This window comes from Leuresthes tenuis, unplaced genomic scaffold, assembly GCF_036924035.1.
Source record: "Leuresthes tenuis unplaced genomic scaffold, fLeuTen1.0.hap1 SCAF_10, whole genome shotgun sequence".
Lineage (NCBI taxonomy): Eukaryota > Metazoa > Chordata > Actinopteri > Atheriniformes > Atherinopsidae > Leuresthes > Leuresthes tenuis.
In genome coordinates this window covers 15,445,168-15,460,526 of record NW_027325364.1, presented here as the reverse complement: position 1 = coordinate 15,460,526, position 15,359 = coordinate 15,445,168, and the positions used below count along the sequence as shown (strand labels likewise).

At 41.3% G+C, this 15,359-nt stretch overlaps 1 protein-coding gene across 4 annotated transcripts in view; it reads left to right on the top strand.

Annotated features, from left to right (window-relative positions):
* nbeal2 (neurobeachin-like 2) overlaps positions 1-15,359 on the top strand; it is a 36,740-nt gene that overhangs the window by 2,960 nt on the left and 18,421 nt on the right. For 2 of the 4 annotated variants that reach the window (XM_072394371.1, XM_072394370.1), the window contains exons 2-20: positions 4,418-4,506; positions 4,623-4,787; positions 6,203-6,284; positions 6,580-6,692; positions 6,890-6,972; positions 8,520-8,605; positions 8,718-9,021; positions 9,166-9,272; positions 9,596-9,682; positions 10,504-10,587; positions 10,850-10,948; positions 11,109-11,764; positions 11,850-11,982; positions 12,162-12,281; positions 12,392-12,722; positions 12,927-13,009; positions 13,097-13,189; positions 13,458-13,629; positions 14,376-14,509. In XM_072394371.1, the coding sequence (XP_072250472.1) occupies positions 4,418-4,506; positions 4,623-4,787; positions 6,203-6,284; positions 6,580-6,692; positions 6,890-6,972; positions 8,520-8,605; positions 8,718-9,021; positions 9,166-9,272; positions 9,596-9,682; positions 10,504-10,587; positions 10,850-10,948; positions 11,109-11,764; positions 11,850-11,982; positions 12,162-12,281; positions 12,392-12,722; positions 12,927-13,009; positions 13,097-13,189; positions 13,458-13,629; positions 14,376-14,509 (3,021 nt within the window). Of the gene's footprint in view, positions 1-3,084; positions 3,259-4,417; positions 4,507-4,622; positions 4,788-6,202; positions 6,285-6,579; positions 6,693-6,889; positions 6,973-8,519; positions 8,606-8,717; positions 9,022-9,165; positions 9,273-9,595; positions 9,683-10,503; positions 10,588-10,849; positions 10,949-11,108; positions 11,765-11,849; positions 11,983-12,161; positions 12,282-12,391; positions 12,723-12,926; positions 13,010-13,096; positions 13,190-13,457; positions 13,630-14,375; positions 14,510-15,359 lie in introns of those variants that run through there. The other 2 variants (XM_072394372.1, XM_072394373.1) reach the window with 2 other exon arrangements.

The following is a 15,359-nucleotide window of genomic DNA, read 5'->3' as shown; positions in this document are numbered from 1 at the left end:
TCATCATAGATTTATGCCTTCACGTACCGTAGAACAATAAACAACCAATAGTGGCAACGTAAAAAGGCAGTGTTTACTTACTGAACTGTTTGTGGTTCTTTTCTGGATTTTGCAGCTGGGTGCTAAACCAAACCTTGCTCAATGTAAACCAAGACTCCCCCATACCAAAGACAGTTCATGTCTTTCATCCTCTGAGGATAAAGCCAGCTTAACTGGCACTATTTCAGGGCTCCGTATCTCATATCTGAGAATGTTTTTCTGGCCATTATCAGAGGCTTATACCCAACAGGTTTAGAAAAGTCTGATCTAATCACGGACTAACATAACTTGTCAGATCGTGTCTGAGGAAAAGAAAAAGCTAGGCTTTTTGGAAGTCTTTTCCCCCCTAAGTCATAATGCATTAATAAAATTTATACGTTTTGTTTGTTTGATTGTTTAATTGTGTCACCCTGATGTGGCTGTAAGTATTGAGAATTTTTGCAAAAGCTAAAGCATCATACAATAACACGCATTATTCAGGCTGAGCTGAAGCATTTAATAAGACCAATTAGTCTGTTGACAGAAAATGAATCAGCAGCTGTTTTGACAATTGTTCAAGTCAATTTACTATAAAAAAAAACATCAAACAATCACAAGTACCAGCTTTTCAGTTGTGACAGTATTCTCTGTTGCCTTTGTCTCAATTTAAGTGTATAAATTGGGATAGGAGGAGTGTTCAAAACAATCTATCTGAGGACATATTTGAGGATACGTTTGCTATTTTTTTAAATGCCTTTTAACACCAAACAACTAACTATTCAAGATGCAAAATGTTGGCCAATTAATTGATGTGGAGCCCTGCAATCCGGCTGCTTTTTGGGCAGAAGTAAACAGGACACAGCGAAACAAGTCTTTATTATCACATTGCTCATGTGGTGAATACTGTGTTTGATGAGGTCATTAAGCCCAGAAGCAAAAGTAAAACTGAACCTTCTGGAAGTAATAATTATGCACCCTAATGAAGATCATATGAGCATCAATTTGAAAGATTAGTGAGGATACAGAAGATACCATGCCTGCAGGAAAATGGTGTGCGATTATGCTGTGATCCTTTTCTTGAGGGACTAATTAAAGCCTTTAGAGGCAGAGTTGGACCACTGTGACAACCACTGCCACCCATCAACACAGCTGTGAACCCCCCCCCCCCCCCCCCCCCCCCCCCCCCCACACACACACACACACACACACACATACACACATTGCTGCAAAAAGCCCTATTTCACTATTCTGTCTTTGCAAAGTCAATCAACTTGTTATGTATTTGTCCCAGTTGCGCTTGCTTTGATGCTTGTAAAATTAATGTTCTCTGGGATGCAACATCAGCCATCCCCGCAGTTCATGACGAGAGCCCTGCGATCGAATCCCAATCCCCTCATGTGTGCCTCGGCCTCCCCTGTTTACCAACAGAGCAGCCAACCAGGAAAATCAAAGTGCTCTTTGCTTTCCCTTGTGCAGGAAGCTGGAGCTAAGCAGAATGCCAAGCAGCACAGTGCCACACAGCTGCTTGGCCTTGTGCAGAGAAAACAGATAGATTACACAGTTTATAGGGGCTCCTTCTTCACGGTTGATTGTGACATCTGTTTTATTGGCACCTTTAATGAGTTTGATAAAATCATTTATGCTCAGGGAAATGTTGTGGGGAACATCTTGAGTCAGGTGCAATCAAGTTTCTCAAGATAAGTTGATCAGTGATAACTTTGTAAAAGATTAGTTTGAGGTGGGGCCAATTTTGTGGTGTCTTGTTTTACTTCTCATTAGCAAACCAGTCTCACTTCCTATTTATGATCTCATTTCTTTTTTATCATAAACAAAAATATATCTGTTGCACATCCACCCGGCTCCAGTGTGGTTCTTGCCAAACCGTCTCTGCTTCGGAGTAAAGATGTTCCATTCACATAAATTCCGAAAGGAAGGCCTGCTGCATGTCGCCACTAAGGCTGTCATCATGAGAGTTGTAAAGCAATAGTTTCCAAGCTGCATCACTTACTTAACCACATTACATTACTGTGTGTCCTTTTTTTATGTCAATTCCACTTGGAACATCAATAAGACAGAATCGGACGGGTCTTGTAAGTGTGTTGCTGGCATTTTTCAGTGTCTTCACTGATTTCTTTCTCAAGTCACAAAGAGCTAATGGCCCAGATGTTACATCAGCAAAACAATAGGTTGTTTGCAGCTTCCTGTTTTTTTTTACATATAACGAGATCATCAGTATCTGTAAGTAGTGGCATTATTTTTGAAAATTTTGCAATGTGTAAAGTTTTATCCATTTAAGTCATAATGCAGTAAATGATTACGGATGATCACAGTAACACATTACTGTTCAGTTTAGTACTCACAAAATAGCTTTTGGTTTTCAACTTTTCTTTAATGTGAAGATTCAGATTAGTTACATGCAGTCGCTCTTTGTGTATTGCTCACACTGTAAAATAGCATAAAACCAACAGTTATTCTAATGCAATAAACTGTAAATCAGTAAAACAGCCATAACTATGCTGTAAAATTACAGTGGATGCTTGTTAAACAACAGTAAGATGCTGTCATCTCTCCTGCTCTCTCCAGTGATTTTAAAGTCAAATGATTTACAGCGCACGCATGCAGAGATTCCATTATTTCACAGCAACTTCCAATAGATTTAGCATTTAAAGCTCACACTGACAATTTAATGGCGTGCTATCCAAGTTTTCTCCAATTAAAATTGGAATTTGGTTTTGTTATGGCATCTACAGTTTCAGCTGGATCAAGACTGCAATTTAAACTCATTATATTGTTGTTTATGTGTCAGCAAGACAATCAACTCAAAAAAGATGAAATTCACCGTTTGTCCTGCAACATTTTTTTTTTTTGTTGTTGTTGTGTTATATTCTGAAAGCGTGGACCTGGACCTGCTTCTTTATTGTTGCTGTGGGAAGTTATTTTAGAGGCCTCCCTCCTGCCTGCTCACAGCTAGAACTGCAACCAAAAGAGGAAGGGGTTTGACAAGAAGGCAGAGTATGAAGGAAACGAGCTTCACTTAAAGTGACATGTAATTTCCTGGTTGCTCGCTTGACGTTGGGAGACAGGAGGTGGTTGAGTCAGACGCTGGTGTTGGTCAGGAGTGATGTGGAGCTGCCGACCTGCTGGCTGTGGACTCGTCTGAGACTGGGTTCGCAAGAACCTGGCACCTTGCTCAGACTCAGACAATGAGAGATGGACTGGCACATAAGTCAATGCCAGTTGGTAAGACACTTTCGACTTTAAAGCAGGATTAGCGAAGATGTGGTAGCACATTTTATTAGACTTTCTTTTTCCCTGAATTGTTCTTAATTGTGGCGCTTTGGCTGTTAGCCATGCATCGGACATAAAGTGAGCTCTACACACGTAGTGTGCATGTTAGAGCAGAGCTGTCCATCAGCTGCAGTAAACTGTGATCTTTTATGACTTGTTTGCTTGCTGGTTTAGGGGAAGTACCGGGGGAATTGTTCTACCATGTGTTGTGTTATTTGTGAACAGTGAGTAAGTCAGTCTGAAACGACTCATGTCTTCCTTCTTGTCGCTCCTATTTGAGAAGCTTCCCTTTCACAAATCAGCAATGGTATCAAGTGGCATGCAAAGCTAAAGACGATGTTCAGGTTGTTTCTTCACACACCATCAGGGAACATTTCTACATGTTCAGTTTTGTAATTTCACTTTGAAACCGTGGGTAGTTCTTTGAGTCACCAGGACTTATCAGTTATCTTTTAGCTTTATATCAAACTAAAAGTAGATTCTGATCAATTGAAGTTCAAAGTTGGGTTAAAACTGATGTTTTGTAACCTGGGTTGTGGTATTTAGGCTGATGTGAGATCAAGAGATGTATGGAGGGAAGAGTGGCAGGATATGTTGCACTGCAGAGACAGATTAGAGCTGTGATAACAGTCATTGTATATAAACATCCTCGTCTCACATGACTTTATAAGGATCCAGTAATGCGTTTCTTGTTCGAGACAATGGCAAGTCCACATCGAAGAGAGAGGCTGCTGCGTGCTCGATGATGCATGCTGAGTTATGACTGATCTGGAAATAAAAAACAAGATCGTCTTGAGTTTCTGTCTGTTTTGAGAAAAAGGAAAGAATTGGCTCATGCATTCCTCTCTGTGTGTTGCATCTCTTTGCAACATCCTGTTACAAAAACAGGTCAAAAGGAAGGTTTAGTCGCTGCCATATTAGCAGCCACAGTGTCACGCTTAAACGCTTGATTTTTTTTCATAAAGTTCTGGCAACTAAACAGAGGCAAGGAGCTTATTTTTAACCATACACATTTTCACGCACTGTGCTGTTTGCCAACATTAAGCATGTGCCTGCAGGTGCAAAGGCTACTCTGTTGCCTTATGTGGGTTTTTTGTCCTCCCTCCTGCAGAAGGATGTGGGCTACCTGCAGCAGTGGCTGGAGGCATTTGTGTCATCCTTTGAGAGGCTCATTGATGTGCAGTCACTGGAGCCTCGTAGGTGAGTCATATATTTTAGACAAACTACCCAGATACTGATACGAATTCCTCAAGGCATGCCTCCTTTCCTCTCGTCTCTTCACATTTCTGTTACTGTCCCCTTCTACCGTGGTCCAGGCTGGAGGACGGAAGCTCAGAGGTGCCCTTGCTCCCCAGGGAGGTGCTGGTGTTGCTCAGCACCCAGCTATGGCACAGCGCGCTCCACCTCTCCAGTGCCAGCGAGCACAACAGCAGCACCCCTCACCCACTGCTGCTCATCAAGTTCTTCATTATTGTCTGCAGGTGAGGTCACACATCCTTTTGTTTGTGCTACATCATAATAGGAAACATATTACTTCATTACACCATTGTGCTAATTGCAGTTATTGCTGTTGTTGGTGTTGTAATCATGATAATAAGCAGCAAACTAGTAAGCACTTTATTACTCCCCAAGATCAAAGTCATCTCCCTTCACTGATAGAGATGCTAGTAGGCTGTTTGACACATGTTTTAGAGATAAATCATTGTAAAGGTAGTTAACAGATACTAAACACTACTTTTAACATTAACTGAGCTGATGAAGTGGACAATCATATTTTCAAAGAAATTGTGAAAAAAGTGATACGATAGAAATAGAACGCATGCTTTGTAAATCATGTAAACCCTATATTGAATCGAAGGTAGCACAAAGACAATATACCAAATGTTGAAACTGAGAATTATTTCACCATTTGAAAATGCATGCTCATTTTGATTCTCACGGCATGTTTCAGCAACATAAGTCAACGTAACGCTGTTTCTCAACGTATGATTAAGAATTACAGGATTTCATCATCAGTGAGACATAGTATCATGAAAAGATTTGGAGAAACCAGAATAATCTTTTGGACAAGGAACAAAGACATTTTAAGAGAAAAAAGAAAACATGACCCAGTGGCTGCCTAAAAAACAGACGTAATGAAAATCAAGAATAGTTTTAAAAATCGCCGTCGGAAAACACATTTAGCTGCTGCCTTCAGAATGGTTGCAAGTTGACACGATGCAATGCAAAGACCAACATATATGAACAAATCCAGAAATGCTGTGGCCTTCTGTGGGCCCAAGCTCATTTAAGATGGACTGATGTGAATCAAAACCTGAAATCCTTTTTTTTTGGAATTTATGGAAAACATTTGGTGCCTTTTAAAGATACAAAAAAGATACAAATACAACAAAGGAGACTCACAAGCTGTTACCCTGCTGAAATATTTCACTTTTAAAACTGCAACAATTGTTTCTTCTTAGTGTCCAAACACTTTGAAAGTGTTGTCGAATTTAGCAAACCACATTTCTGTTTCCCTATTTGGTATAATCTTATTTTGTATATTCAGCTAATTACAGGCTCTGGATGACATGCAAATCATTATATTGCATTTGTATTTACATTTTACTCTTGCTACCCACGTTTTTTGGAGGCACAGTGGTAATAAATCCCATCATCACACATTTATTCTGTACCACTAACTAATAAGTAGAGGTAATTAGGGGAACAAGATCATTTTTCCAGGTTTTCCGGGAACTGTGATACAGATTGAGCAAAGTTGTTGAAACCCAAGTGTCCGAAGGTTTCTTGCTCTCTGTGCCATTGCAGTATTTGTCCTTTCTGTACATAAGATGGCCATATTGGGTAAGCATCAGTTAAGCTTTCTTAAAAATGCTTTTTTTTTTTCTTCTTCCAGGAACATGGAGAACATTGACCCTGAAAAGACCCCCAGTTTTATTTTTGAAACAATCAAGCTTTTGAATTTCTGTTTGGAACAGGTAAGATTATTAGAAACAGAGCACATTGTTCTGTGATTTATCATGAGTCTTGGCTCCCCAGCATGTTCAATATGTAACGAATACAAAGGAAAGGCACTGTAAATCCACACTGCATTTATATTGTATATAAATTGTGAAGTAACAGATCTAGTTTAGGCTGAAAAAGAAGTGGGTGTATTGTTGACCTTCTATTCAATGTGCTGGAATTTGTTGCACGTTGAAAGGATGTTAAAGCAGGTGTATCTGTGGTGAAGATGAATGAGATAAATGTGTGTCCAAACCTTTATTTGTACAGCTAAAAAAGGGACAGGGAGAGAATTTGTCTCTGCAGCTGGTTGTGCAGTATGGACTCGTACTCTGTGAGAGCCTCTTTGACCCTTATCAGACATGGAGGAGACGCCTGGCAGGGTAAGTGTGTGCTGCTTTATCCTCAAGACTGTGTGAATGTGAAGCAGCAGCGCCAAGACTAAAAGGCTTTGGATTTAACGTCTTGCCCAACCTTCGGTGATGTGTAACACCTCACAATGTTGCTTCTACACCTTTAGGTCAAACCCTCTTTGCATTATTAGTGGGAGTGTGGTGACTTGAGGCTTTGTGTGTTACAGGGAGGAGGTGAGCCTGCTGGAGAGGAACAAGTATAAGTTCTCCCCGCTAGCCTTGCCAGAAGAACTGCCTGCTCTGTTCCATGGTGAGATACTCCCTTTAAGTCACCACTAGTCTGACCTTTGTCAGTTCCTGTCACTGTCAGAACTCTTGAATTTTCCTGTTTTTTTCCTACAAAAGACGCCTGTTTTCCTGCTATAGAAAAATTAATCACCAGTCCAGTCTCTTTGTGTGTTCACAACTGGTTAAATACTTTATTATAGAGCTCTAATAGTCAAGTTTCAATCACAAGAGTAGGCATTTGTAATTACAGAATCCTATTTGATAAGCAAGCAGTAATCTGTAAGCCAAGTGCAAAATTCATTTTTGGCTAGTTTCAGTAAGTCCACGTTTAAGGAGGATTATGGTGTAACTGAAAGCTTTAATTTGAAGTGTCAAGGGCCAATTATGCAATACTTAACCAATTAGTTTGCCTTCTTTTTTTGCTAAGGTTTTGTAAAAAAAATAAAAGTATTGCAGGAACATTATTGTTCTGCTTTTTCTTTGCGTTGTTCCTCTGCTGTTTGTGCAGCAAAAACTAAGGTCTCAATTCAATCTCTCGTTTTATCTCCATCTTTGCTCCATTGCTCTTCTGCAGTAGAACATCAACTACTTGGACCTTTTCTCAGTTTCCAGTTTTTCGCATCTTTTCAGAAGTCAAGCGATGAATCATTGCAAAACTGACTCAGGACCAATCAAAATCTCGGCTAATCGTGTGTTTTTAACAAATTTTTGTTTCATTTTCAAAAATCAATAATCCCTGACACATATTTTGAAATATCAACCTCAAAATTTCAAACACGTTTGGGTATTTCCACCAACCAACTGCATTGGTCGTCAAATTTAGGGGACGCCACAAACTCAAAGAGGTTATATGTCCTAAATGGCTACATAGGTTTGTCCAAAATTCATTTTAGAATTTCTCAATTTATTACAATAAAAACAATTTCCAGACATTTAACATTTTAAACTTCAACCACAGGTCGATGTGAGTTGAAACCCTCCACCGATTAGTGACAAACGTTTGCCTCTCTGCAACCTTTTGGCCAGTCCCTCCATGTTATATATGATATACTTTGGAATAAATTTTAAATGTTCTCAAAACTAAAAGTGTTAGACTGTCTAATATCTTTAAGTGTAAAATGATTGTCACAGTTCTACATTTTTCATTTATATTCCCCAGTGTGTGTGTGAGAAGGTGTGAGAAAACAACGTCTCCTCGACGTCTCCTAAATACGTCACCTTCTCTTGGGAAACAAAAGCTCAGGGTGTGAATCCTCTGGTGTACAAGTTCTACTTGTAGCAGTCCTGTTCATTGACACAATTTAGGAATGTAGTATGTTTGAAGTCAACAAATGACTTATGAATGAATAGTTTAAAAAATACTAATCTGATAAGAGCCTGGTCATTGTCATTTGTGGCTGTATGTTCTTTTATTTTGTGTTTATTGGTAATTTACTGTAGAAAAAAGCAACAATCTAGATAAGGTACAAACAAAGATGCAATGCTTTATTTGAATTATATTAAAACAGGACTGTTTTTTTCCCACTTAGTAATATGTAATGGTGTCTTGGCTTAACTCTCCTGATACAGAGAGTCTCCAGGAAAGCGAGCAGATCCCAGAGCTCCTCACACTCAGGCTGGTTCATCTTCAGGGTGCTGTCATCAGTGGAGGAAAGGTCTGCTACCACATCTGTCTCCTTTAGCTGTGATTATGACACAACTGCACATTAAAACTTTTTGCACCGAAATCAGAGTTTCCGTGAGCCTCTTTCTGTATTTCTTTTCCAGAAAAATGGTCTTCTTTCCATTAGCCCTCAGTCTGTTGAGGACCTGTTCTCTGTTCTGCGGGGATGGTGCTGTCAGACCTCCCCTGAACCCAAGAGCACCGGACTCCCCCGACTGACCTTGCAGTGCCTGACAGCGATGGTCCATCTTCTGCACTCCAGCAGCCCTGTGGAAAGGCAGGTGGAGATTAGGACTATACTTGAGAGCTACTTTCAGCTCCTCAACTGGAACAGACCGCTCAGCATTGAACAGGAAGACAGGCAAAGCTGGGAGGACAGCCTGATCGCACTCCAGAGCCAAATGCTAAGTAAGAGCATGTCCACTACAGCAGGGGTCAAGTCTAACTTAGTTCAAATCATTCATTTTGTATGTCTCTGCGTCAGAATAGAAGAAAATCAATTGTGCCCAATAAAAACAGTGAGTCAACTTCCCCCATTTTGTCAATTTCTAGCTGCTGTTCCTGAGATCCTGCAGTGCTCTGACAGACCAGTCCTGCAGGCGGTCTTCCTCAACAACAACTGCTTTGAGCACATCCTCCGACTCATTCAGAACAGCAAGGTTAGTCTGCTGTCCATTAAAATGTGTCAGTCTGCTCTTTTGATCTCTCCTGTTGTCAACCAGCCTACCTGTCTGTTACCATTTTTATTTATGTCAAACGCATTTCCTCTTTTAGCGGTGTCACATCTGGCATCGAACTTCTTTCTGTTTTTCAAATATCACAAGCAAACAAGAGTTCCGAGCTCTCTGCAGCTATAGAGAGACCAGCATATAAACCTGTCTCTTCTGCCTCAGATGATTTTTTTATTTTCTTTGTCTAATTGTCTGTCTTTTTTTGTGCCACGTGTGTTGCGTGTGACTGTGTGCGTTTGTGTGTCCTGAAGCTCTTTCAGAGCAACAGGCGTAGGCTGGAGCGTGAGGTTGTGTGTGACCTCACCACGCGTTTACTCACAGATGTCGAGGTGGACCAGGTACTTTCCTCCACACTGTGTTACTATTGGTCCGTCAGCAGGAAACTCAGCCCTCTCTCCACTTGTTAACTGCTCTGAGCTATTTAAACAGGAAGCTTTAGGCAGGAAGTCTGGCTTACACTCATTTATAAATAAAGCAGGTATGGCTAGACATGATAAGTGTCATCAGGTTTTCTCGCATCGTATCCTATCTGCCCATCTTGAATGCCCACTTACTGCCTAAGCTACCCTTATTTGGGACAATTGTTTGTCCTGTTTAAATGTGTTGACTTATATCATAGAAATTACAGGCTGAATTCCCTGTTTACAACACTGGGCAAGAAGGGCATGCTGTGTCTACCACTGTGCATGAAATGGTTGTTTTTTTGGTGCATGTCTTTCCTGCTTTTCTTCCTATTTTTACTGCTCTTCCATGTGACTGGTGGTACTTGTGTAAAAGACCTGCCTTGTGTCCTGGAGCTTGATGTTGACTTATTTCCAGCAATGGCTGGGATTTGCATCAGTTCATTTTTGTTGGTTGGCTTTAGTTTTTGCATGCTGGGACCTATCAGCAATTAATAAAGAGGTGGTTGTTTGGTGACTGGTACAGCACTTTACTCCACTTTGACCCACCCTGCTGTAGTAACTATGGTGTACCTCCTCTTGCATTTTACAGATCACAAGGGTTAAAATTCTTTTTTTTTGGGTGGGATGGGGGTGTGCAGAATGAACTTTTGGTTATATGCATCTGAGATGTCTTTTTGGCTTTTTCATGTCAACTCACGGTGATTTCTTTTTTTACTTACGTAGTACTGCAATAAATTGCACCTATTTTCATGTAGATGTGGGAGAAAGGATCAGACAGTATTACAGTTCATGCCCTGGGGGTCCTCACAGCTATAATGAGTAACTCACCTTCTGCTAAGGTAAGGCCCTCCTTGATTTTCATGTGATCAAAACATAGACCATTCATGCTTTTACATTGGTTTTCAGTAATAAATAACATTTTCTAAAAAATTTTCAGAGTTTCAACAATGGCATCTAAAGTAAGTGGCTGATGAGGAAAGCCACTTTCCATTCATGTTGGAAAGCTCATTGTATTTCCTTGAAATGGAACTGTGCCAGCTACTGTAGTTATCCCTTGTAGAACAGCTTTTTCCAACCTATTTCTGTCCCCCTTCCTCTCAGGAGGTTTTCAAGGAGCGGATTGGCTACTCACAGCTGTTTGATGTGTTGAAGAGTCAAGGTCAACCCACCAAAAGGCTCCTGCAGGAGCTGATGAACATGGTGAAAGAGCATTTCTTCATTATGCCCCCCTTAGCACAGATATATTACAAGTCAAGTTGCTCTTTTTGGGCCTTGCTCCAATTATAATCGTGTTATTGCTAATTAACCTGATTATTTCACCCTGTTTGAATTTTACCTTCAATGTCTGCCTTCTCTTCAGGCGGTGGAAGGTGAGCACGTCCATGCTCATCACCTCGGCATCAGCAACGACCAGCCGTTGCTGCTGCTTCTACAGTGGCTGCCTGACCTGTCAGGTCAGAGAGACCTTCAGCTGCTGGTAGCGCAGTGGTTGGCTGCTGTATGTGGAGGCTCCCTGTCCTGTCGTACTGTGGCCGTGGAAGCAGGCATGGTGGGGGCTTTGCTGCATGTGCTTTCGCAGCCCCAGAGTCTGGACAGGCAGTGTGCAGATGCCCTGCTGGGCCTCCTGCAGGACTTGGGCACCCTGTGTCTGAGACCAGAAGAGCTGAAGAGCCTCCTAAGGCTCCTCAGGGTGGATCAGGACAGTGGTGCAGTGGTCGGGAGGGTGCACCCCTATTGCACTCGCATCATACGCGTGCTCTCAGCCATGGCAGCCAGAGAAGGCCAGGACAGTGCTTTGCAGTATTTTGATCTTACGCCCCCCATGGCAGGTATCATGGTGCCTACAGTCCAGCGATGGCCAGGCAGTGGGTTCGCATTTCATGCTTGGCTCTGCCTCAACATGGACTTCCCTTCTTATCACTCAGAGATCTCTAGCAGCCGTAAACCTCCTGCCAACTCCGGCATGGGGTCTCAGCATGACATGGGAAAAGGACCACGCAGGAAGCAACTCTACAGGTAAAGACACACAAATTTGGTGCAGCTTTTATATTTACAGCTGTATAATACAGTCTTAGACAGCGATATTGTCTCTCCTATAAAGTTTCTTCACAGCAAGTGGAACTGGGCTTGAAGCCTTCTTCACCATGGAGGGAGTTCTTGTGGTGGCTGTTTGCACAAAGAAGGACTACATGGCTGTTGCCTTGCCAGAGCACCCACTAGTTGATTCGTGCTGGGTGAGTGTGGACACATAATACAGTTATGATGAATTCTGGCCAATATTTGTTCTCGTTTAGATATAGATTTGATTTGAGAGAAAATCAATGCGTGCACCATATTTCTACTGTTTTTTTTTTTTTAATAATTGTGAACATCTATGAAATAATGCAGACCTTTTATGTTATCTTTGCTCCAGCATTCAGTGGCTATAGTTCACATCCCAGGCCGCCGTCCTTTTGGTCAGAACCTGGTCACGATCTACATCGATGGAGAACAACGTAAAACTGCTCAGCTTCGTTTTCCATCTTTTAGTGAGGTAACTTAAACTAATATCTGATATTTACTGCCCGTTCCATTAAAGTGTTCCTTCCTATCAGTCTATTTTCCGCTGTTTCATCTCTGTCTCACCCTCACCTGGTACTGCAGCCTTTCACCTCCTGCTGCATCGGCTCTGCAGGCCACCGAACCACAACCACCACCACCTCCCCAAACCTTCCCACATCCTTTACCTCCTGTCCATCGCCTGAGTTTGCCTTCCCTGCCCACGGTCCCTCCCTCATCCGTTCCCAGTCCTTTCCAGCCACCTTTGCAGGGGGCCGTTGGGGGTCTTTGCCAGAATCTTCCGTGCACACTATCCCTGCAGGACTACAGGACACAGAGTGGGGATCACCCACATCTCTGGATGGGCTCCTGGGCACCGCCTTCATCTGCCATGAAGCTCTGCAGCTCACTCAGGCAAGAACTCTACATGCTGCAGGTCAGTTACGCTCTGCGCAGAGCTTTTACCTTATCCAGAATTCACCAAACAGTCATATGCTTATGAAATCAGTTGTTAAGAAAGTCACAGTTCCCCAACAGTGAAACTTTAGTCTTGCATACACTACAAACAGGAGTATGTTTGCATGTTCAAGTATTCTTTGCATATTTCATGACCTACATTGCTACATGCTCATTATCGCAGGCCCCAATCACGTGTCCTTATTCAAAGTGGATGGAGAGTTATCTGATCTCAATAGCAAGCTTCTGCTCTACTACACTCCACAGGTGACTCACTGAAACTAAGGAAAATCACTCACTGCATTACTCTGCCACTATCAGCTGTACTTGTTTACATGTGTGTGTTTGCTTCAGGCATTTCAGAGTCAGATATGTCTGGACCTGGCACCCAATCACCAATACGATGGCAGACTTACAGGACATCGAGTGGTGAACTGGGACATAAAGGCTAGTTATGAAAGATTTTAATATGATTTGGAGCTGAGGTTTCTGTGTTTGTGAAATCAAATCATGAACTCATCTAGTAACAAGTGCTTTTTGAGGACTTTCATACAATGCAGTGAATACTCTATGCTGCTCTAACTTGTTTTAATTGTTTTTGCTCCTTTATTTACTGCTTTCCTTTGACTAGGTTAATTATGTTCATGCTATTTTTCGTGTCAAATTAAACATTGCTGATGGAAAGGATGTCTTTGTTTTTTTTTTCTCCCTGTAGGATGTTGTAAATGTGGTGGGAGGTATTGGCGTTTTGCTGCCTTTGCTCGAGCAGGTGTGTGTTGCAGAGCAAGTTTACAACGGAAGTCAGGACACCTCAGACTTGTTGGGACCAGAGCTCACCTCCTCCAGAGGCCCCGCCGCTATGCTGCTGCCTCTGAACAAATCTGCAGGTCAGATATCCTTTTGATGCCCTCTGAAATTACGTAAAGTATATTCTACCACTTATCCCTAATAATATCTAAATATTTTTAGCTACTCTCCGTGAAATTGACTGATGAAAATTAGTTTATGGTGTTTTCTGGGATTTTTATAGAGTAGCAGGTGCATTTTTCTGGAAATATTTCCCCCGTTAAAAAACAACTTGTTGCTCAATATGAGTATAAAATCTCTCTAATTATCATTCAGAGGTGGAAGCATTAATCTCTGAATTTAAAATTATGAATACATGAGCTATATTAGAAAGCCAGTCAATTTGAAAATACAGTATGCTTAATATGATTAAACGTTTAAGATTTATGAATACAACATTTTTCTTTCCTCTGGTTAATTTTTACTTTATTTGTTAATTGTGGAAATTGACTTTCAGGGCAGTTTTAACGTTCTTGCTAGTAAGTAAGCTAGAGCCTATTCACTCTGTATGATGCAAGGACAAACAGGAAATGCTCGACATACATAGTAAAGATGTAAAGATTGCGCAATCAAAGCCAAGAGGTTAAATGTCAGAAATATCATGTTCACAATTAGTTACTGGAAGTATAGTGTTTCAGATAATCAGCACATTTGCGTAAATAGTATTAGTGATTCATGTCGAGACGTGATAATGTCAATAAAGTGCTTAGTAATGCACAAATATGGCTGTGGGTAACACAGGAAGTCTTAAAGCTTGTTTTGCCCTATTTTTTTTTTTTCCACTCAGAGGGCCGACTTGAGAGAAACTGTATTGCTGCCTTCCTGCTGATGGTGAAAAACCTGATTCGTCATCATCCTGTCAATCAGGAGAGTCTGCTGCAGTGCCAGGGACCGAGCATCATAGGTGCCATGCTCAGCAAAGTAGGTGCCCCACATGTCAGCCTGCTCCAGAAACAAACCACAAGAAGAGCTGATTAGCATCGAAAATGAATGTCTGACCTTTTCCATCGCTGCTGTGTAATTGCCGTGTTATGAATGGGTCTGGTGTTGGGAAACAGCAGGAGTCTGTCAGAATGATGGTATCAAATATGTGTGTGGGAGATTTCATACACATTGCATGGTTTCACTGTGAATGTGATGAAACAATCCTAACCAAGTCAAATTTAGGAGAATGAGCTATTTAGTAATAGGATATAAAATGTAAAATAGTATAATGGACAATCATGTGAGAGCTCACTGTGAAGTGTTTATGCATTATTTTCATTTCTTTCAAATGAAAAAAAAATCTGTTTTTATTTTGTTAGCTGTCAAACGCTATCAGATACATTTAGTTGGAGTTATTGTTGCACACACTTTCGATGTCAACTGTAGGAAAGTTAAATTATGTTTGTCACTGAGCTGTTAAAGGTAAACTTCCATTTTCTTGCATTACAGTGTCATAATGGTGCGCGTTTTCAGTTTCGTAACTGTAGTAGTTCTTTGAATTCGTGATAACACACAATGAATCTTCACTGACTGCAACCAGGCAAGTGTTGCATGGCTGCAGCGCAGATGTGCATGCGTGCTGCAGGATATGTTGAAATATGTGACGTTAAGGTGGAGTGTCCTGTAAGGAAACTACCAACCGATGGCCTAATAATCACATGGGGTGTCCATATTTGGAAGTTGAAAAGACAAAAACACAGTATAAACAGTACACAAACACTCTACTGGCTGGCGCACCTGATGAGCTCTAAGTGTTACTAAAACCAAAGTCTACACAAGCCCCTGC